We start from the raw sequence: 22,804 nt of genomic DNA, 5'->3' as shown, positions 1-22,804 counted from the left end.
GCAGCGATCCCTCATCTCTCTCCCACAGCGCGGCGCTCCAGTGTCAGGAGCAAGAGAGACGGAGAGGGAGAAACGGATAAAGAGAGAGGCAAGGAGGGAGAGATGGAAACAGACAGACAGATTGAGGAAGAGAGAGTCAGAGAGAATGAAAGGCAGAGAGGAGAGAGCCTGACTGCCCACAGTTTAGCATTCCATACTACCCCACCGCCAGCACTCTCTGCCCTGCAACCACTGAAGGTGATCCCAGGAACTATAGACATTCCCTTATTCTTCCCTCTTGTAGGAATGTAGCATGTCCTTGAAGATCTCATATTGTCTCTTTACAGATATTCCTACCAATCCTCAGTCACATTGTTGTTCGCTCTTCCCTAAGTTCAACACTTGAGGAAAGTAGGCTTCCCTCAGGGGAGAACCGGTCTGACTAAAGTAGGCCTTCGTTGTCACTGGATACCTGAACAGGTCATCAATTGCCCGCAGAGACCAGGCGACAAACTGGAGGAAGAGTTCGAGTTACCTTTGTCTGCCACTACGGCACCAAGGGCTGAGAAGGAGAGAAAGACCATCAGTAGCTCCATTCCTGAGATCTGCCGGACTCTGGAATGGTTTTTCATGATTTACCCTGCTTGTATTTGTGTTGTTGGGGGACATTTGTTTGAACTATTCTGTTGACCTGCTGTGACATTCAGCAAAAGGCAGCAGCCCATCGATTTTTTATGTTGTGTAAATCACGAAAATTATGAAGATTTAGAAAATAAGCTTCTTCTCGTTGAACCACTTATGTGTTATAAGAGGGGAACTCGACTGGTCTCTCTGAGGGAGGGAAGTCCTCACCTCCAACTGACACCAGTGACCTTCGTTCACGACCTCTACTTCCGGCTCCCTGAGCATGGGGAAGCATTCGCTCCACCCCTAACGTTTCCACACGATAACCTCTCATTCTTGATGAGTTTTGTCCCAACCTGCTCAATTCTTCTTTAATACAGTCATAGAGCTATACAGCATGGAAACCTTTGGCCCATCTTTCCCTGCTGTCCAAGTTGGCATTCTGTGCTTGTCCTATTTGCCTGCCCATAATGCTCTAAATCCTTCCTATCTATGTATCTGCCAAATGTCTTTTCAAAGTCAGAATTCCCGTTCTATAGCTTGCGCTGGCTAGTCTCTAATCCCAGAGTTCTTCTCTGCAATCCCTCAAATGAGACCAATGCTTCCTCAAATGAGACCAATGCTTCTCCAAACCCTTTGCAATGAAGGTCGACATTACATAAATCTTGCTGTCCTTGCAATTTGATGTCACAAGGAACCGTAGATGCTGAAACCTTGTGCACACAAAGTGCAGGAGCAACTCAGCGGGTCACACGTTTGCAGCATGAAAAAAAAAACAGCTCTCACCCATAGAATGTTGGTGAACGTTCCATCGTGTGATGTCACAATGCCCAATGCTCACAGAAGTCAAATCGGAATGGTTCCATTTACATATGCCTTTGCACCAGCACCAGCCCCAGCCCCTCCCCCCCCCGCAGCCTGTGTCGAAGCGCGTCATCATGTGTGTGGGAATAGAGAAAGAGGATTGGGGGTGATAGGAAATGGGGAACAGATGGACTGTCCCTACCCCTCCCCCTTCCACTCTCCCTCCCCACTATTTCCCCTCTCTCCCCCACCACTCTCCCCCTCCCTCCGCACTCTTCTCCCTCCCTCCCCTATCCCATCTCCTCCCCTCTCCCCCACCCCTTCCCCTACCCCTCTGTCCCATCACTCCCCCTGTCCCTCTTCCACCACTCCCCCTACCGCTCTCCCCCTACCTCCCTCCCCACTCTTCCACTTCTCACCCCCCTCCCCCTCCCACTCTCCCTCCCCTCTCTCCCCCACCCCTCCCTCCACACTCTTCTTCCTCCCTCCCCTACCCTTCCTCCCTTCCCTCCCCATACCCCACACCACTCTCCCCCTCCCCCATCCCTTTGTCCCCCACCCCTCTCTCCTCCCCCTCTCCATCTCCCTCTCCTCACCCTTCTCCCTCCTCCTCTCCTCCTTCCCTCCTTCTCCCACCCCCCATCCCTCTCTCCCCCACCCCCCTTCTCCCTCCACAGTCTACCCCCTCCCTCCTCTACCCAATCTCCCTAATCCCCTCCCTCCCCATCCCCCACACGTCTCCCCTCCCCATCCCTCTCTCCTCCCGTCCCCCTTCCCTTTCTCCCCCGCCCCTTCCCTCTCCCCCACCCCTCTACCCCATCTCCCTCCTCCCCTCCGTCCGCCCCTCCCACACACCTCTCTCCCCTTCCCCCATCCCTCTCTCCTCCCCCTCCCCCACCCCACCCCTCTCCTCTCCTCCACCTCCCACCCCCATCCCTTTCTTCCCCCACCCCTTCCCTCTCTCCCCACCCCTTCCCTCTCTTCCCCCTCCCGCCACTCTTCGTCATCTCCCTCCCTCCTCCCCCCTCTCCATCTCCCTCTCCTCCTCCCACCCCATTCCTCTCTCCCCCACCCCCCTCCTCGAAAACCAGACGCAAAAACGCAGAGATTTTTACAATTTCGGTCGGGATTTAACTTACGTGTTCAGAAATCCACTCCTTGGTCTATTATTTCCCCAGATTTTTAATTAAATTGTTCACAAAACTCAAAATGTAAAATATAAACGGCGCTCACCAGCTGCTGACATTACAATGCCCACCAATCCAGGCCTACCTGCGTCCTGGCCCCGCTCCTCCAGCGCTGTGGATTAAAGGCGCAGAAAGAACGAAGATTCTACAGTGCGTTCCGCTATAGCTTCTTTGTTCTACAGATCTCGGGGCAGCGACTCCTCACGCGCTGAACTTCTCGGCATATGTTCTGCTGAACTTTCTCCTCACAGCCGGCGCAGTTCGCGAAGCCCCGCATGCCTTCGCTCTCATTCCAGCTGTGGCTTTCCAGAGAGTCAGAAGCCGGTGGTACACAAAATTGCTGGGGAAACTCAGCGGGTGCAGCAGCATCTATGGAGCGAAGGAAATGGGCGACGTTTCGGGCCGAAACCCTTCTTCAGACCCTTAGTCAGAAGCCGGTGCTTCTTTGCTGCCAACGCTCGCTCCTGGGCGAACGGGTCTTGCCTTAGCAGCTTTAAAGGGCTGTTGTCAGCAGGCAGTTATCAACGGCTGTGGGGGTCGCGAGGCCGAGTTACGTCAACTCCCCCCCAACCCGACGCGTTCTGGCATTTGGCTCTCTGACTCCTCACACCCGCTGTCCATCTGTGTTGCTATCCTGTGTTCCTCTCTGTGAACGAGCAAGTTCTGCAGATCCGGAGGACAGGCGAGATCCTGGGGAGGTGAAGAGGGGGATGGAGGGAGAGTAGGGAGGGAGAGGGGGGAATGGGGAAGGTGAGGAGGGAGAGTGTGGGAATAGAGGGAGAGGAGTGGGGGTGATAGGGAGTAGGGAATAATAGATGGACTGCCCCCACCGCTCTCCCTCCGTCCCCACTCTTCCTCCTCTCTCCCCCTACTCATCTCCCCCTCCCTCCCCACTCTCCCCCTACCCCATCTCCCCCTCCCTCCCCACTCTCCACCCTCTCTCCCCCTGCCCTTCCCTCGACCCCATCCCTCCCCCTCTCCACCTCCCTTCCCCCCCCCCACCTCTCCCCCTCCCTTCATCTCTCTCACCCCTCCTCCCCCACCCACCCCCCCTTACCCACCCTCCCTCTCCACCTCCCCTCCACCCCCTCTCCCTCCGTGTCTTTCCCTTCTGTCTCTGCTCCTTTCTCTCTGTCTCTGCCCATTCTCTCTCTGCTCTCACTCTCTACCCTCTCTAGACGCACCTGCGAGTTGGGGGCTATGCGTCAGTGGATAGGGCGGTTATGGGGTAAAAGGAGCAAATTAATAATATTAATATAATATCAAAGGGGGTAGTTAACGTGTGTGCGGGGGGGGGGTATGTTAGTGTGTGTGACGCCGCATGCCGCCCCCCCCCCCTCCCCCACAACCACACGTGGTCTGCAATTAGTCTAGTAATTTTATAAACTTCCATCAAGTCTCACGTCAGCCTCCAATGCTCCAGAGAAAACAATCCAAGTTTGTCCAACCTCTAACCCTGGCAGCATTCTGGTACTTCTACTCAATGCTGATGAAGGTTAGCATTACCATACACCTTCTTTACCACTCTATGTGATGCCATGGTAGGGAGACTAATTCAAGACAACAAACACCATAGAGGCAGCTTATTTTGGTTTTATTTCCTCAATCTATGTTCCCCGTGGTGTGGTCCTCCTGCACGAAGGATCGGGGACTGGCGGCGGGCAGCCCATCTCGGCCAGTGATGGTCCTGTCCAGAGCTGCCTTCCTTTCACTCGTTCTCACACTTGAACCAGTACTTGTTGATGGATCGGGGATATCGAGGCCAAGCAAAGGCCACTCGTTTGGTGTCAAGGTCGACGCGGTAATATTTATCTGAAATTAGAGAGTGAAGAGCTTTGTTATCTGTTTGGGCCTCATGATAGAGACTGCATTATGACCCACACCTCTCTGCGTGACTCTGGACCCTGGTTCCCAGTCTCCACCACAGAGGTCCAGGTCCAGCTACACTCTCCCAACACTCAGTGCTCCACTGACCGGGGGGGAGTCAATGGAAAATGGCCTTCAGCAAGCCAAATCCCACAGATTCTGCAAATGTGAGATATGAAGAGAGAAACACTCAGCAGATTGTGCAGCGTCTGGGGAGAGAGAGGCAGAGTGAATGCTTCAGGTCTAAGTCCCTGAGCAACGCAAAATGTTGCCTCAGTATCTCCCTTCATTGAGGTTACCGAACGGCTGAATAATTCCGGCACCCTCTGGTTTTATTTACAGTGTGAACTGGCGACAAGTGACTGTGGTGGTTAATTGTCACTGATCTGATGATTCCTCATCTAGAAGATCCAGAACTTTGTCCAGGTGGTCCCAGATCTAGTGAAATCTAACCTATTGACCCCAGGTCCAATGAGCCTTGACCAGGTGGCTCTAGTTCCAATGAACTTTAAACCAGTGACCACATGCAGTCTGCACACCAACATCTGGTTCAAAATCCAGCTGTGCCTCGTGCTAACACATAACATGGGGGCTTGGAAGGGTGGCGTTGTTGGACGAAGACGCCTCTCCTAGCCAGGGATAACGTGGCGTCGAGTGTCCCTAGGGTGGGGTAGGTACTGCGCTGCTCACCTCTGACAAAAAAGTAGACGCTCTGGCTGGGCACGAGGGTGAAGGCATCCTCCTCGCTGGACGAGTGCTTCCTGTGCCAACCCTTGGGCTGTCGTCTCCGGTGGTTCCGTCCTCTCCTCCGGCTGCACCTTTTCTGCTTGCGCACCATGAAAAGTTTGCCGATCATTGCTGAGTCCACTTTACCAGGGATCCCGTGCCAGTGTTGTCTGATGGAGAACGGGCCAGAGGTGCGGGCTGCAAGAGGAGCCAGGGACAACATCAGTGAGACTAACCCTGGTCGACAAGCAGTGTGTGGGCGTCAATGTTTGAATTAACGCAACAATAACGATGATGGAATTAAACACTCCTTTGTAAACAGGGAAAACAAGTAGACACAAGGAACTGCTGTTAGAGTCTAGAGTAGAACACAGTGCTGGTGGAATCAGCAGGTCAGCCAGTAGGGTGCCCAAGATGACCCATTTGTGATGGTGGCCCTGCAAGAGGAGGCAGGGACAACATCAGTGAGACTGACCCAGGTCGACAAGCAGAGTGTGGGCGTCAATGTTTGAATCAATGCAACAATAGCGATGATGGAATTAAAGTGCTGGTGGAATCAGCAGGTCAGCCAGTATCTCTGGAAGACAGGGATAGACGCCTTTTCAAAGAGCGTGGAAACAGGTCCTTCAGCCCAACTCACCCATGCTGCCCAAGATGAGCCATTTGTGATGGTGGCCCTGCCTGTTTTTGGCCCATATCTCTCTAAACCCTTCCTATCCATGTACCTGTCCAAGTGCCTTTGAAATTATGTTATTGTATCTTCCTCACTACCTCCTCCAGCATCTCGTTCCATATACCCACCATCCATTGTGTGAAAAAGTAGCCTCTCAGGTACCTCATAAATCTTTCCCTTTAACTTATGTCGTCTACTTCTTGATTTCCCTACGCTAGGTAATACACTCTGCATTCACCCTAAACAAGTTGGTCAAGATTTTATACACCTCTATAAGATTACCCCTCGGCCTCCTGCGCTGTTTGGGTCAGTTCCCTTCTGTCTAAGAGCCGTAGAGCAGCAGATATCACAGAGGAGTAGCGAGGGAGGGTCTCACAGAAGTGATGTCAGAGAGAGGAGGACTTCTTAGACATATCTTGAAGAGATTATGCAGTGGTGCAGAAAAAGCTGCTGGAAACTTGCATAAAACTCAAAGTGCTGGAGTAACTCAGTGGGTCAGGCAGCATTTGTGGAATCCAAACCTGAAACATCACCAATCCATGTCTTCCAGAGGTAGACACAAAATGCTGGAGTAACTCAGCGGGTGAGGCAACATCTCTGGAGAGAACGAATGGGTGATGCTTCGGGTCGAGACCCTTCTTCAGACGGATGGCAGGGGAAGGGGCGGGACAAGGATAGAATGTAGGCGGAGACAGAAAGATGGGTGGGAGAACTGGGAAGGGGGAGGGGATGGAGAGAGAAAGCAAGGGCTATCTGAAGTTAGGTTATATCTCACTCACTCACTTACAGACCCCAACTGCACTTTATCCAACGCCAGGTCCACGCCCTCAACAAACGCTTCTCGGGACCATGTCCTCCAGAGATTCTGCCTGAGCTGTTGAGTTACTCCCAACACTTTGTGTTTTGTGAGAAAACATAAGGGATGGGAAAATGTGTGCCTTACTTATCCCAGGTAAAAGAAAGGGATTGAAGGAAATTGCAGCAAATTTTTAAAATGCAAAAGCGGGCCTGAAAAAGCAGTAGGTAAGAATACTGAGTTTGAAGAAGGGCCCAAGACACCACCTATCAGTCTGAAGGAGGGTCCCGACCTGAAACATCACCTATCCATTCCCACCACAAATGCTGCCTGACCTGCTGAGTTCCTCCAGCACCTTGTGTTTTACTGAAGCTGAAAGTAAAATGGGCCAAGAATAACACATAAGGAGAGATGTGAGAGAATTCTCAAGAGGCAATGCTAGAACACAAGGAGCAGAACAAACAATTGCAGAGGTTTACCACTTGAGATGGATCCAAAGAGCTCTGAGAAGAAGTCGTCCCAGTTGTCAGCCATCAGGTAGGTGTACCTCTGGAAGGGGATGGACATGGGTATCGCTGCACATTCTGCCTGGGTGGGCTGATGTTCAAAGACATACTGCCAGTAATGATTGCCTGTGGAGGAAGATAGAACATAGAACAGTACAGCAGAGGAACGGGCCCTTCAGCCCACAGTGCCCATGCCAAACATGATGCCGAAGTAAAGTAGTTTCCACTGCCGACACATGATGTATATTCCTCCATTACCTGCATATCGATGTGCCTATCTAAAAGTCTCCAAGAAACCACTATCGTATCTGCCTCAACCACCACTAGCAGTAAGTTACAGAAACCCACCACTCTCAATGTTAAGAAAAACCTGTCCCGTACATCTTCCTTAAACTTTGCCTCTCTCAAGTTAGAGCTGTGCCCTCTAGTCTTTGATATTTCCATCTTGGGTAAAAGGTTCTGACTTTCTATGCCTCTCATAATCTTATATTACTAAAAGTCTGATCTTGACCACTTTCTGTTGTTATGTATATTGATTTTAGAAAAAACGCTGCCACTTACGCCTGTGATTTTTGGCCATCTTACTCAGACTCCCCCTCTGCTGTGCAGGACAAGAGGATTTTCCCCATCAATGCAAAATTAAAGAGGTATTAGTGTTTAAAAAAGTTAAGATTCTCTCTCCTGAAGACCACACCCCATCCGGAGGGACTATAAAACACAGAAGTGTTGAATGCCTCAGTCCGTCTCTGCAAAATGGGGGAGCGAGAGGGTCACGTCTCTCAGTCTGAGCTGTGAATAACACTGAACACATGTCTACTCAACTGAGTGGTTTTACTGACCTGTCAGTGCCCTTAATGTGGTTTGAAAATATAGTTTGGAAATGCTAAAGCTGCGTTGCCTTTGGTTTGGAAATGCTAAAGCTGTGTTGCCTTTGGTTTTGATATGCTAAAGCTGTGTTGCTTTTGGTTTGGAAATGCTAAAGCTGTGTTGCCTTTGGTTTGGAAATGTGAAAGCTGTGTTGCTAATTAAAGTTGCCTTGCCTAATTAAAGTTGCCTTGCCTACTATATAATTAAAAGTCTAATCTTGACCACTTCCAGTTGGCGCTTTATATTGAATTTAGAAAAATATGCTACCACGTACGGCTGTGATTTTTGGCCATCTTACTCAGAGTCCCCCTCCGCTCATCAGGTGCCGACAATTTTTCCCATCGATGAAAAATAAAAGAGTTATTAGTGTTTAAACAATGTTGAGTTTATCTCTCATGTCAATCATTCCATGAAAGCCACGCCCCTTCTGGTGGGAGGAGGGGAGGGACTATAAAATGCAGAAGTGTGGGCGTGGCTCAGTCTCTGCAAGATGGAGGAGGGAGAGATCACGACTCACAGTCTTTAGTGGACAAGCACCCTGCTTGAAATGGTATGAAACTGCACTTGAATTTGGTGGCCTTGCACCCTGTTTGAAGTGGTAAGAAACTGCACTTGAATTTGATGGCCTTGCACCCAGCTTGAAATGGAATTTCAAGGAATAGCCGTGATTCAACTGCCAGCCCACCAGCTATGAGTGAGCTGCCAGCACAACAGGCTTGAGTGACTGAGCCGCCAGCCCAATAATCCATTCGGCCCACAATGGCCATACTAGCCCTCTGGAAACCAGTCCATTCAGCCCACAACACCTATACTAGCGCTCCAGAAATCTCCCCCCTCTACTGCCCACCAATATTGGAATTGGTGGAGAGGTGGAATATTGCGTTGGGGGACCAGCCCTCCCGTGTGATGCTGGGACCCAACGGATCCCACCTAGTCTAGTTTTATATATTTCTCTCAGGCAAAGCTGACTGGAGCCGAATTCTGTTACATTTGCGATTAGATAGCTCATTGAACTGATGCGCAGAATCCCCGTCTTACCCTTGAAGAAATACACTTGCTCCTTCCCATGGATGCCGGATGCAGGAATGGCCAGGGCTGCATCGAGCTGGGTCGGAATTCCTGGGAAGCCATCCTTGATTGGCCTGGGAAAGCCTTCCTCCATTATCCCATCGTTGAAACGCCAGTACATCATGCCCTGTGGGAGGAGCAAGAGGTTCCACAGAGGCACTGCTGTCCCCACGCGCACCACGACAACACGCACCACGTCAACATACCTTCGAGGTAAAGGGCAAAATCCAGAGACGATCGACGCTCCTCCCCTCAGGTGGGGCAAAGCAGTTCTGTGATCGCTCACAACTCCCTCTTCACCGCCTCAACACACACGCCTCAATACACATCATACCAACACACCATCCCAATGCACAATATCCCAACACATCACTCACTGCCGTCCCTGCAGACACCGTCCTAGCAGACACCATCCCAGCAGACACCACCCAACATGCACTGCCCTAACACGCAGTGCCCCAACAGATCCCTCAGTCTGGGCGGGGTGACCAATAGTTGACCCTCAGCCTTATCCTTGTTCATCTACTTTACCAACTCCTCCCATAGTTCACTGTGGAGCTCAATAAATGCAATATGAAGTAGCAACTGCAGCTCAAACACAGAAACAACAACAACCAGTCCAGCCCCATCAGTCCCTCATTCAGCAGACCTTGAACAGGTAGGTCTTTCCCTCGCAGTTTATTCGAGTGAAGGCAGCATCGATGGGGCCCTGCACGTCCCACACATCCAGAATCTGCTTGGGATATCCAGCAACAACACCTTTCTTATCCAGTTCATAAAAATATTGTCCTGGGGAGAGAGGAAGAGAATGGGTCAGAGTGAAGCTCCGTCTGCACCGTCCCATCACACACGCCCAGGGTCAGACCTTGAGGGAAGCTCCCTCCACACTGGGTAAAGGTTAGACTCTGTCCCACGCTTCATTCCTAGTGAGCTCCCCCGCCATCTCCTGCACCGTCTGGGGGAGGTGATGTTGGAGTTCACCCCAAGCCCGCTCAATCTACAGAAAAACAGCCTCGACCTCCAGATAGAGCTAGACGGGGGTGGGCAGTGTCCAACCCGACTGCCTTCCCCTCTCCGGGAATGAGTGTCACTGGCTCTCTGGATGCCTGTAAGAAACGGTGGGAGCCAAAGACATGGCAGTGTGTTGGGACAACATCTGACAGTTTTGTCTGACATATAAACATCAGAGTAAAAGAGGTTCTCTTCTGCTGAGGTGGGTGGAGTGAGGGGGGTGGGACATTTTCCCCAGGATTAGAACGATAAAGACTAGAGAGCATAGCTTCAAGGTGAGAGGGGCAAAGTTTGAGAGATGTGTGGGTCTAGTTTATTTATACAGAGGGAGGTGGGCATCTGGAAGGTGGTGCTGGTGGAGGCAGATACATAGTGGGGTTCCAGAGATTTTCAGATAAACACATGGATATATAGAGAACGGAGAGATATGGATCAGGTGCAGGCAGAGATTTATCTTGGCATCATGTTTGGCACAGACATTGTTTGCTGAAGGGCCTGCTCCTGTGCTGTACTGTACTATGTTCTGTGCATGGTGGGAACCAGCCCAAGGGTCTGAATGGTCTTGCCCTGCCGGAGCACACAGCTTACCCTGGAAAGCAAAGATCGATCCATTCTTGAGGTCGGTGAATGCATCGAAAGGCTTATCAGTGAGACACATGTTGCCATGCACAGGATCGTGGATGGGCATCAGTTCTGTGCTCCACTCCTGAGTGGGCTCCTGTTCATGGATGGGCTCCAGTTCTGGGCTCCACTCCTGAGTGGGCTCCTGTTCATGGGTGGGCACCAGTTCTGGGCTCCACTCCTGAGTGGGTTCCTGTTCATGGATGGGCACCAGTTCTGGGCTCCACTCCTGAGTGGGTTCCTGTTCATGGGTGGGCTGTGGTTCATAGGTGGGCTCTGGTTCATGGGTGGGTTCCTGTTCCAGATCTGGTTGCAGTCTAGGATTCATATCTGGATACACTTCATCCGTGCCGTTAGTCTGGAAGTCGGAGTAATCCGTGTCAAAATCATAAACATCTTCCTCGGGAATGGCAAAGACATCTCCACGTGCTGACAATGGAACAAAAGATTGTTATCAACTCTACCAAGCCTATCATTCCTCACAGAGTGAAGCTCCCTCTACACTGTCCCACCATGCATGCATTGGTATTGACAAGGGGAAGGACATGGATGAGTGAGATCAGAGAGGGGTATGCCGATATTCTAGGGCCTGTCGATATTGGGGAGCAGGAGATGTTGTGCTTCTTGAAAGGTGGATAAATCCCCAGGGCTAGATGGAATCTATCCCAGATTACTGAGGAAGGCAAAGGAGGAGATTGCTGGGATCTTGAGTGATATTTGTAATCACAATAGTGAAGGTGAGCTGCTGGATGTCCGGATAATATCCAATGCTGTATAAAATGGCCTGTGAGCCTATACTTGTGGAGGGGAAATTATTGGAGAAGATTCGTGACAGGATTTAATCATATCTGTGTGAGTATCTATGCGTCATTTATTTATTTGCCTCTGTACTCCATAATTTGAGATTTGTAATAGAAAAAATCACATGTGGTTAAATTGTTTCATTTACATGACACAACAATGTCATGTAAATGAAAGTAGTCATGTTTAGTATTTTGTTGCATATCCTTTGCATGCAATGACTACTTGAAGTCTGTGATTCATGGACATCACCAGTTGCTGGGTGTCTTCTCTGGTGATGCTCTGCCAGGCCTGTATTGCAGCCATCTTTAGCTAATGCATGTTTTGGGGGCTACTCCCCTTCAGTTTTCTCTTCAATATATAAAAGGTATGCTCAGTGGGTTCAGATCGGGTGATTGACTTTCCCACTCAAATAAGTGAGCCAGTCCCTTCAGCAGCCATATATGCCCAGGCAATAACACCACCACCACTGTGTTTCACAGATGAGGTGGTATGCTTTGGATCTTGGGCAGTTCCTTCTCTCCTCCATACTTTGCTCTTGCCATCACTCTGATATGTTAACCTTCGTCTCATCTGTCCACAAGACCTTTCTCCAGAACTGTGGTTGCTCTTTTAAGTACTTCTTAGCAAACTGTAACCCGGACATCCTATTTTTGCGGCTAACCAGTGGTTTGCATCTTGCAGTGTTGCATCTGTATTTCTGTTCATGAAGTCTTCTGTGGACAATGGTCATTGATAAATCCACACCCGAAGAGTGTTTCTGATCTGTTGGACAGGTGTTTGGGTTTTTTTTCTTTTGTCATCAGCTTGGCCTATCAGTCCCTTTGCGAATAGTAAGCTCACTAGTGCTCTCTTTCTTCTTAACGATGAAACAGTTGATTTAGGTACGCCTAAGGTTTAGCTGATGTCTCCAACAGTTTCATTATTGGAGACATCAGCTAAACCTTAGGCGTACCAAAACAGGCTTCTTTGACTTTCATTGGCACAACTTTGGTCCTCATGTTGACAAACAGCAATAAAAGTTTCCAAAGGCGATGGAAAAACATAGAGCAAAGACTAGGTGCTGAGAGCTCACTTATACCGGCATTAAAGAGGCAATTAAACACACCTGAGCAATTACAAACACCTGTGAAGCCATTTGTCCCAAACATTATGGTGCTCTGAAATGGGGGAACTGAGATGCTGCCTGTCTGAGATGGCGGATGTGCAGGAGTGGGCGCCGCCTGTGTATGGCAGCCTGCCTGCAGTCCGTCTCTACACCTTTTTTTAATTTAATTTTATTTTGTCCTGTTAAAAAATGTTAGTGGAGGTCTTCTATGTGGGGGGTGGGGGTGGGGGTGGGGGTGGCGAAGGGGGAAACTTTATTTCTTAGTCACCTACCTGGTCGGAGATGCCTCCCTCCAAGAACAGGCATCCCTCCAAGCTGCTTCTTCGCCCCGTCCTCGTGGCCTACCATCGAAAATGGAGCGGCGTTTCCTGTCGGGACCAGCTGGGACTACAGCTTCGGCGGCGGTGGCGCAGCGCTGGGATACCAACACGGAGTGGGCAATGCCTACCGGATCGCCGTGCGGTAAGCTCCGGAGCGCTTTGGCCGCCGAGTCAGTGCCGGGAAAACAGTTGAAAAGTAGAAGCCAAGGACAGGCAGACTTTACTCAGAACTGCTGTAGTTTTGGGAGCAACAGCAGCAGCAGCAGGAGTTTAGCAAGAGATACGACTGATTGGCTCTAGCCCAAGTGGGAGGAGAGAAGTGAGTCAGTGCCGGGAAAACAGTTGAAAAGTAGAGGCCAAGGACAGGCAAACTTTACTCAGAACTGCTGTAGGTTTGGGAGCAACAGCAGCAGGAGTATAGCAAGAGATACGACTGATTGGCTCTAGCCCAAGTGGGAGGAGAGAAGTGAGTCAGTGCCGGAAAAACTGTTGAAAAGTAGAGGCCAAGGACAGGCAGACTTTACTCAGAACGGCTGTAGGTTTGGGAGCAACAGCAGCAGGAGTTTAGCAAGAGATACGACTGATTGGCTCTAGCCCAAGTGGGAGGAGAGAAATGAGTGAGTGCTGGGAAAACAGTTGAAAACTGAGGAATATGGTTTGTAAATTGGTAAATCAGGCAATTTATCAGTCAATTTAAGCAAGACTGCTCTTGGGGAGCGGCAGTGAGGAGCGGCCTTGTGAGGGAAGTGTGAGTCTTTGGCTCGAGAGTCTTAGGAGACCACGCAATACGCTTGAGAGGTCGAGACGAAAGAAGGAGATGTCAGGCAAGCTGATTCAGTGCGATGCTTGCAGTATGTGGGAGGTCAAGGACACCGCTGGTGCCTCTGGCTGCTACAAATGTGAGAAGTGCATCCAGGTAGAGCTCCTGAAGGGCCATGTTGGGGAACTGGAGAAGCAAGTGGATGACCTCTGGTTCGTCCGAGAAACGGAGTCGTTCCTCGACAAGTCCTACAGTACGATTGTTACACCTAAGGTACTGGAAGAGAGAAGGTGGGAGACAGTGAGAAAGGGAGGGAAGCATGGAATGCCAACGTCCCCGGGTGTTGTACCTCTTGTGAACAGGTTCACCCACTTAGAAGCTGTCGGGACAGAAGATGTGTTTACACTGAGCGGCGGACTGGCTTGTGATGCGAATAGGGCTGTTGAGCCAGAACCAAAAAGGCCTAAGGCAGGCAACGCCATTGTAGTGGGAGACTCCATTGTGAGAGGTACGGACAGGGGTTTCTGCGGCAACAGACGGGATGCGAGGATGGTGTGCTGCCTTCCTGGTGCCAGGATCCAGGATGTCACGGACAGAGTGCAGAAAATCGTCAAGGGCGAAGGTGAACATCCGGAAGTGGTAGTGCATGTCGGCACAAACGATGTCGGAAAGAAGGGGATGAATATTCTGCAGCGTGACTTTAGAGAGCTCGGAAAAATGCTGAAAAGCAGGACCTCCAGGGTTGTTATCTCCGGTTTGCTTCCAGTTCCTCGTGCTGGCGAGAGCAGGAACAGGGAGATACGGGACCTGAACGTGTGGCTGAGGAACTGGTGCACGGGGCAGGGATTTAGATTCTTAGATCACTGGGATCTGTTTTGTGGTAAGGGGGAACTGTACAAAAGGGACGGATTGCATCTTAACAGGTGTGGGACCAGCATTCTGGCAGGCAGGTTTGCCACTGCTACACGGGTGGTTTTAAACTGAATAAGGGGGGTGGGGTGTCGAATGGGATAGTGGAGGATGGAGTTAAAGGGAAAGGGTTTCTTAAATGTGTGAGCGTAGAGACAGAGGGGTGTAAATTGAGGGTAGAAGCAATAGGTAGCAAGGTGAAAAGTAAAAGTGGCAGGCAGACAAAACCAGGGCAAAAATCAAAAAGGGCCACTTTTCAACATAATTGTATAAGGGGTAAGAGTGTTGTAAAAACAAGCCTGAAGGCGTTGTGTCTCAATGCAAGGAGCATTCGTAATAAGGTGGATGAGTTGAATGTGCAGATAGCTATTAATGACTATGATATAGTTGGGATCACGGAGACATGGCTCCAGGGTGACCAAGGCTAGGAGCTGAACATCCAGGGATATTCAATATTCAGGAGGGATAGAGAGAAAGGAAAAGGAGGTGGGGTAGCGTTGCTGATTAGAGAGGAGATTAACGCAATGGAAAGGAAGGACATTAGTTTGGAGGATGTGGAATCGGTATGGGTAGAGCTGCGAAACACTAAGGGGCAGAAAACGCTGGTGGGTGTTGTATACAGGCCACCTAACAGTAGTAGTGAAGTTGGAGATGGTATCAAACAGGAAATTAGAAATGCGTGCGACAAAGGCAAAACAGTTATAATGGGTGACTTCAATCTACATATAGATTGGGTGAATCAAATTGGCAGGGGTGCTGAGGAAGAGGATTTCTTGGAATGTATGCGGGATAGTTATCTAAATCAACATGTAGAGGAACCAACGAGAGAGCAGGCTATTTTAGACTGGGTATTGAGTAGTGAGGAAGGGTTAGTTAGCAGTCTTGTTGTACGTGCCCCCTTGGGCAAGAGTGACCATAATATGGTTGAGTTCTTCATTAGGATGGAGAGTGACATTGTTAATTCAGAAACAATCGTTCTGAACTTAAAGAAAGGTAACTTTGAGGGTATGAGATGTGAATTGGCCAAGATTGACTGGCAATTAATTCTAAAAGGGTTGACGGTGGATATGCAATGGAAGACATTTAAAGACTGCATGGATGAACTACAAAAATTGTTCATCCCAGTTTGGCAAAAGAATAAATCAGGGAAGGTAGTGCATCCGTGGATAACAAGGGAAATCAGGGATAGTATCAAAGCGAAGGATGATGCGTACAAATAAGCCAGAAAAAGCAGCATACCGGAGGACTGGGAGAAATTCAGAGACCAGCAGAGGAGGACAAAGGGCTTAACTAGGAAAGGAAAAATAGATTATGAAAGAAAACTGTCAGGGAACATAAAAACTGACTGCAAAAGTTTTTATAGATATGTGAAAAGAAAGAGATTAGTTAAAACAAATGTAGGTCCCTTGCAGTCAGAAACAGGTGAGTTGATCATGGGGAACAAGGATATGGCGGACCAATTGAATAACTACTTTGGTTCCGTCTTCACTAAGGAAGACATAAATAATCTGCCGGAAATAGCAGGGGACCGCGGGTCAAAGGAGTTGGAGGAATTGAGTGAAATCCAGGTTAGCCGGGAAGTGGTGTTGGGTAAATTGAATGGATTAAAGGCCGATAAATCCCCAGGGCCAGATAGGCTGCATCCCAGAGTACTTAAGGAAGTAGCTCCAGAAATAGTGGATGCATTAGTAATAATCTTTCAAAACACTTTAGATTCTGGAGTAGTTCCTGAGGATTGGCGGGTAGCAAACGTAACCCCACTTTTTAAGAAGGGAGGGAGAGAGAAAACGGGGAATTACAGACCAGTTAGTCTAACATACTAACAAAATTGTATAAGGGGTAAAAGTGTTGTAAAAACAAGCCTGAAGGCTTTGTGTCTCAATGCAAGGAGCATTCGTAATAAGGTGGATGAGTTAAATGTGCAGATAACTATTAATGACTATGATATAGTTGGGATCACGGAGACATGGCTCCAGGGTGACCAAGGCTGGGAGCTGAACATCCAGGGATATTCAATATTCAGGAGGGATAGAGAGAAAGGAAAAGGAGGTGGGGTAGCGTTGCTGATTAGAGAGGAGATTAACGCAATGGAAAGGAAGGACATTAGTTTGCAGGATGTGGAATCGGTATGGGTAGAGCTGCGAAACACTAAGGGGCAGAAAACACTGGTGGGTGTTGTGTACAGGCCACCTAACAGTAGTAGTGAAGTTGGAGATGGTATCAAACAGGAAATTAGAAATGCGTGCGACAAAGGCAAAACTGTTATAATGGGTGACTTCAATCTACATATAGATTGGGTGAATCAAATTGGCAGGGGTGCTGAGGAAGAGGATTTTTTGGAATGTATGCGGGATAGTTATCTAAATCAACATGTAGAGGAACCAACGAGAGAGCAGGCTATTTTAGACTGGGTATTGAGTAATGAGGAAGGGTTAGTTAGCAGTCTTGTTGTACGTGGCCCCTTGGGCAAGAGTGACCATAATATGGTTGAGTTCTTCATTAGGATGGAGAGTGACATTGTTAATTCAGAAACAATGGTTCTGAACTTAAAGAAAGGTAACTTTGAGGGTATGAGACGTGGATTGGCCAAGATTGACTGGCAATTAATTCTAAAAGGGTTGACGGTGGATATGCAATGGAAGACATTTAAAGACTGCATGGATGAACTACAAAAATTGTTCATCCCAGTTTGGCAAAAGAATAAATCAGGGAAGGTAGTGCATCCGTGGATAACAAGGGAAATCAGGGATAGTATCAAAGCGAAGGATGATGCGTACAAATTAGCCAGAAAAAGCAGCATACCGGAGGACTGGGAGAAATTCAGAGACCAGCAGAGGAGGACAAAGGGCTTAATTAGGAAAGGAAAAATAGATTATGAAAGAAAACTGGCAGGGAACATAAAAACTGACTGCAAAAGTTTTTATAGATATGTGAAAAGAAAGAGATTAGTTAAAACAAATGTAGGTCCCTTGCAGTCAGAAACGGGTGAGTTGATCATGGGGAACAAGGATATGGCGGACCAATTGAATAACTACTTTGGTTCTGTCTTCACTAAGGAAGACATAAATAATCTGCCGGAAATAGCAGGGGACCGCGGGTCAAAGGAGTTGGAGGAATTGAGTGAAATCCAGGTTAGCCGGGAAGTGGTGTTGGGTAAATTAAATGGATTAAAGGCCGATAAATCCCCAGGGCCAGATAGGCTGCATCCCAGAGTACTTAAGGAAGTAGCTCCAGAAATAGTGGATGCATTAGTAATAATCTTTCAAAACTCTTTAGATTCTGGAGTAGTTCCTGAGGATTGGCGGGTAGCAAACGTAACCCCACTTTTTAAGAAGGGAGGGAGAGAGAAAACGGGGAATTACAGACCAGTTAGTCTAACATCGGTAATGGGGAAACTGCTAGAGTCAGTTATTAAAGATGGGATAGCAGCACATTTGGAAAGTGGTGAAATCATTGGACAAAGTCAGCATGGATTTACAAAAGGTAAATCATGTCTGACGAGTCTTATAGAATTTTTCGAGGATGTAACTAGTAGCGTGGATAGGGGAGAACCAGTGGATGTGGTGTATCTGGACTTCCAGAAGGCTTTCGACAAGGTCCCACATAAGAGATTAGTTTACAAACTTAAAGCACACGGCATTGGGGGTTCAGTATTGATGTGGATAGAGAACTGGCTGGCAAACAGGAAGCAAAGAGTAGGAGTAAACGGGTCCTTTTCACAATGGCAGGCAGTGACTAGTGGGGTACCGCAAGGCTCAGTGCTGGGACCCCAGCTATTTACAATATATATTAATGATCTGGATGAGGGAATTGAAGGCAATATCTCCAAGTTTGCGGATGACACTAAGCTGGGGGGCAGTGTTAGCTGTGAGGAGGATGCTAGGAGACTGCAAGGTGACTTGGATAGGCTGGGTGAGTGGGCAAATGTTTGGCAGATGCAGTATAATGTGGATAAATGTGAGGTTATCCATTTTGGTGGCAAAAACATGAAAGCAGACTATTATCTAAATGGTGGCCGACTAGGAAAAGGGGAGATGCAGCGAGACCTGGGTGTCATGGTACACCAGTCATTGAAAGTGGGCATGCAGGTGCAGCAGGCAGTGAAGAAAGCGAATGGTATGTTAGCTTTCATAGCAAAAGGATTTGAGTATAGGAGCAGGGAGGTTCTACTGCAGTTGTACAGGGTCTTGGTGAGACCACACCTGGAGTATTGCGTACAGTTTTGGTCTCCAAATCTGAGGAAGGACATTATTGCCATAGAGGGAGTGCAGAGAAGGTTCACCAGACTGATTCCTGGGATGTCAGGACTGTCTTATGAAGAAAGACTGGATAGACTTGGTTTATACTCTCTAGAATTTAGGAGATTGAGAGGGGATCTTATAGAAACTTACAAAATTCTTAAGGGGTTGGACAGGCTAGATGCAGGAAGATTGCTCCCGATGTTGGGGAAGTCCAGGACAAGGGGTCACAGCTTAAGGATAAGGGGGAAATCCTTTAAAACCGAGATGAGAAGAACTTTTTTCACACAGAGAGTAGTGAATCTCTGGAACTCCCTGCCACAGAAGGTAGTCGAGGCCAGTTCATTGGCTATATTTAAGAGGGAGTTAGATGTGGCCCTTGTGGCTAAGGGGATCAGAGGGTATGGAGAGAAGGCAGGTACGGGATACTGAGTTGGATGATCAGCCATGATCATATTGAATGGCGGTGCAAGCTCGAAGGGCCGAATGGCCTACTCCTGCACCTAATTTCTATGTTTCTATGTTTCTAACATCGGTAGTGGGGAAACTGCTAGAGTCAGTTATTAAAGATGGGATAGCAGCACATTTGGAAAGTGGTGAAATCATTGGACAAAGTCAGCATGGATTTACAAAAGGTATATCATGTCTGACGAATCTTATAGAATTTTTCGAGGATGTAACTAGTAGCGTGGATAGGGGAGAACCAGTGGATGTGGTGTATCTGGACTTCCAGAAGGCTTTCGACAAGGTCCCACATAAGAGATTAGTATACAAACTTAAAGCACACGGCATTGGGGGTTCAGTATTGATGTGGATAGAGAACTGGCTGGCAAACAGGAAGCAAAGAGTAGGAGTAAACGGGTCCTTTTCACAATGGCAGGCAGTGACTAGTGGGGTACCGCAAGGCTCAGTGCTGGGACCCCAGCTATTTACAATATATATTAATGATCTGGATGAGGGAATTGAAGGCAATATCTCCAAGTTTGCGGATGACACTAAGCTGGGGGGCAGTGTTAGCTGTGAGGAGGATGCTAGGAGACTGCAAGGTTACTTGGATAGGCTGGGTGAGTGGGCAAATGTTTGGCAGATGCAGTATAATGTGGATAAATGTGAGGTTATCCATTTTGGTGGCAAAAACAGGAAAGCAGACTATTATCTAAATGGTGGCCGACTAGGAAAAGGGGAGATGCAGCGAGACCTGGGTGTCATGGTACACCAGTCATTGAAAGTAGGCATGCAGGTGCAGCAGGCAGTGAAGAAAGCGAATGGTATGTTAGCTTTCATAGCAAAAGGATTTGAGTATAGGAGCAGGGAGGTTCTACTGCAGTTGTACAGGGTCTAGGTGAGACCACACCTGAAGTATTGCGTACAGTTTTGGTATCCAAATCTGAGGAAGGACATTATTGCCATAGAGGAAGTGCAGAGAAGGTTCACCAGACTGATTCCTGGGATGTCAGGACTGTTTTATGAAGAAAGACTGGATAGACTTGGTTTATACTCTCTAGAATTTAGGAGATTGAGAGGGGATCTTATAGAAACTTACTAAATTCTTAAGGGGTTGGACAGGCTAGATGCAGGAAGATTGCTCCCGATGTTGGGGAAGTCCAGGACAAGGGGGAAATCCTTTAAAACCGAGATGAGAAGAACTTTTTTCACACAGAGAGTGGTGAATCTCTGGAACTCTGCCACAGAGTAGTCGAGGCCAGTTCATTGGCTATATTTAAGAGGGAGTTAGATGTGGCCCTTGTGGCTAAGGGGATCAGAGGGTATGGAGAGAAGGCAGGTACGGGATACTGAGTTGGATGATCAGCCATGATCATATTGAATGGCGGTGTAGGTTCGAAGGGCCGAATGGCCTACTCCTGCACCTAATTTCTATGTTTCTATGTTCCATCTTCACGGCAAGAGGGCCCTGAAAATCATCGGACTGGCTGCTAGGCCACAAATGGGCCCCGACCTCGGGTGTTTCACAGAGGAAGAGGACTTAACTTTCTGGTGCCTTTCCCCACAGTGGAAAATTTTGATTCTGCTGTGGGGGGACGTTTGTGTTGAACTCTATAATGTGTCCATTTTATTCATTTTTTTAAAACCTTTTTCTATGGTTTGTATGGAACCGTATTATTTAATTTATGTAAAGCACTTTGGTTTCAATGCGAGTTGACTTAAAACGTGCTATATAAATAAAACTTACTTACTTACTGTGTATAAATACAGCTGTAATTTCTACATGGTGAAACCAAAATGTATAAAAATGCCCTTAATAAAATCTGACAATGTGCACTTTAACCACATGTGATTTTTTTCTATTACAAATGTCAAATTGTGGAGTACAGAGGGAAATAAATAAATGATGCGTCTTTGTCCCAAACATTATGGAGGGCACTGTCAGTGTCAATGTGTACAGTTTTTGTGTGTGTTAGTGTGTAGATGTCTGTGTATATGGCAGTGTGTTACAATGTGTGTGAGTTGATGTGTGAGACTGTGTCAGAGGGTGTAACTTGCATTAATGTGTGTGACGATGTGTGCGCAGTTTAATTGAGGTGTGTGTTTGGAAGCGGTTTACTTTTCACACAGACGGTGTAGTAGTCCCTGCAGCAACTGCTGTAGAAGGCACAGACGGCATCACACTGGCATTTCACCATCGGCTGGAAGCCCACATTGCACCGGCCGGCACAGGATTCTGCAGAACACAACACAGAATGCTTACCAACCCATGTTCAACAGTCATGATGTCAACAGCTTCAGATCTCCCCTCCACCGTGCAGCGATCCCTCATCTCTCTCCCACAACATGGTGCTCCATCACCGTTCCTCCCATAGCACGGCGCTCCAGTGTCAGGAGCAAGACAAACGGAGAGGGAGAAACAGATAAAGAGAGAGGCAAGGAGGGAGAGTTAGAAACAGACAGACAGATTGAGGAAGAGAATGAAAGGCAGAGAGGGAGGGAGCCTGACTGCCCACCGTTTAGCATTCCATACTACCCCACCGCCAGCACTCCGCTCTGCGACCACTGAAGGTGATCCCAGGAACTATAGCCATTCCCTTACTCTTCCCTCTTGCAGGAATGCATCTAGCATCTCCTTGAAGATCTCATATTGTCTCTTTACAGATATCCCTGCCAATCCTCAGTCACATTGTTGTTCGCTCTTTCCGAAGTTCAACACTTGAGGAAAGTAGTCTTCCCATCAGGGGAGAACCGGTCTGACTAAAGTAGGCCGTCGTTGTCACTGGATACCTGAACAGGTCACCAATTGCCCGCAGAGACCAGGCGATAAACTGGAGGAAGTGTCCGAGTTACCTTCGTCTGCCACTACGGCACCAAGGGCCGAGAAGGAGAGAAAGACCATCAGTAGCTCCATTGCCGAGCTCTGCTGGACTCTGGAATGGGGTTTCAGGATTTAACCTGCTTGTGTTTGTGTTGTTGGGACATTTGTTTGAACTATTCTGTTGACCTGCTGTGACGTTCAGCAAAAGGCAGCAGCCCATCGATTTTTTAATGTTGCGTAAATCACGAAAATTCTGAAGATTTAGAAAATAAGCTTTTTTCTCATTGACCCACTTTGCAGACCCAATTCGCTTCTCCCTTTGAGGTGTCCTACTGACATTCTGGGTCAATGGCTCATGCCCCAACTCCACAGGACAGAACAGTGAATGTTTGGGACATCTTGTGTTGTGCTTGAATAAACACGGGGTTCCAAGACATTTAACCTTCAATTTCTCTGCACTATTTATCTTCCCCATGATTTGAGCCAGTTCTGGGGCGGATCTTAAAATCAGCCAGAAATACGTTGGTCATTTCCCTAAGCACCACACTCCCCCGAGGTGGTGACAGATCACCTCAGCTCCAACAATGCCATGCTCCCTTCCCCCCTCCTCGCTCCCTTCCCCCCCTCCTCGCTCCCTTCCTTCCCCCCCCTCCCTCCCTTCCTTCCCCCCCTCCC

At 48.4% G+C, this 22,804-nt stretch overlaps 2 protein-coding genes across 2 annotated transcripts in view; both read right to left on the bottom strand.

Moving 5' to 3' along the window:
• LOC116989144 overlaps positions 1 to 597 on the bottom strand; it is a 74,085-nt gene extending 73,488 nt beyond the window's left edge. Inside the window, exon 1 of the mRNA XM_033046371.1 lies at positions 515 to 597. Coding sequence (XP_032902262.1) covers positions 515 to 575 — 61 coding nt within the window. The 5' untranslated portion in view covers positions 576 to 597. The remainder of the gene's footprint in view (positions 1 to 514) is intronic.
• A 3,570-nt stretch (positions 598 to 4,167) lies between these two features.
• Positions 4,168 to 22,309, bottom strand: LOC116988856 (vitronectin-like). The gene is made up of 8 exons (XM_033045840.1): positions 22,162 to 22,309; positions 21,428 to 21,544; positions 10,696 to 11,157; positions 9,746 to 9,885; positions 9,067 to 9,223; positions 7,135 to 7,287; positions 5,151 to 5,384; positions 4,168 to 4,406 (listed from the first exon to the last, which is right to left on the bottom strand). Exons 1-8 carry the CDS (start codon positions 22,220 to 22,222, stop codon positions 4,303 to 4,305), a joined length of 1,428 nt encoding a protein of 475 aa, XP_032901731.1. The 5' UTR covers positions 22,223 to 22,309; the 3' UTR covers positions 4,168 to 4,302.
• Between the last annotated feature and the right edge of the window lie 495 nt (positions 22,310 to 22,804).

Source organism: Amblyraja radiata, chromosome 28 (genome assembly GCF_010909765.2).
Source record: "Amblyraja radiata isolate CabotCenter1 chromosome 28, sAmbRad1.1.pri, whole genome shotgun sequence".
Taxonomy (NCBI): domain Eukaryota; kingdom Metazoa; phylum Chordata; class Chondrichthyes; order Rajiformes; family Rajidae; genus Amblyraja; species Amblyraja radiata.
The sequence above is the reverse complement of the archived record's forward strand: the minus strand, read 5'-3'. Positions and strand labels throughout refer to the sequence as shown.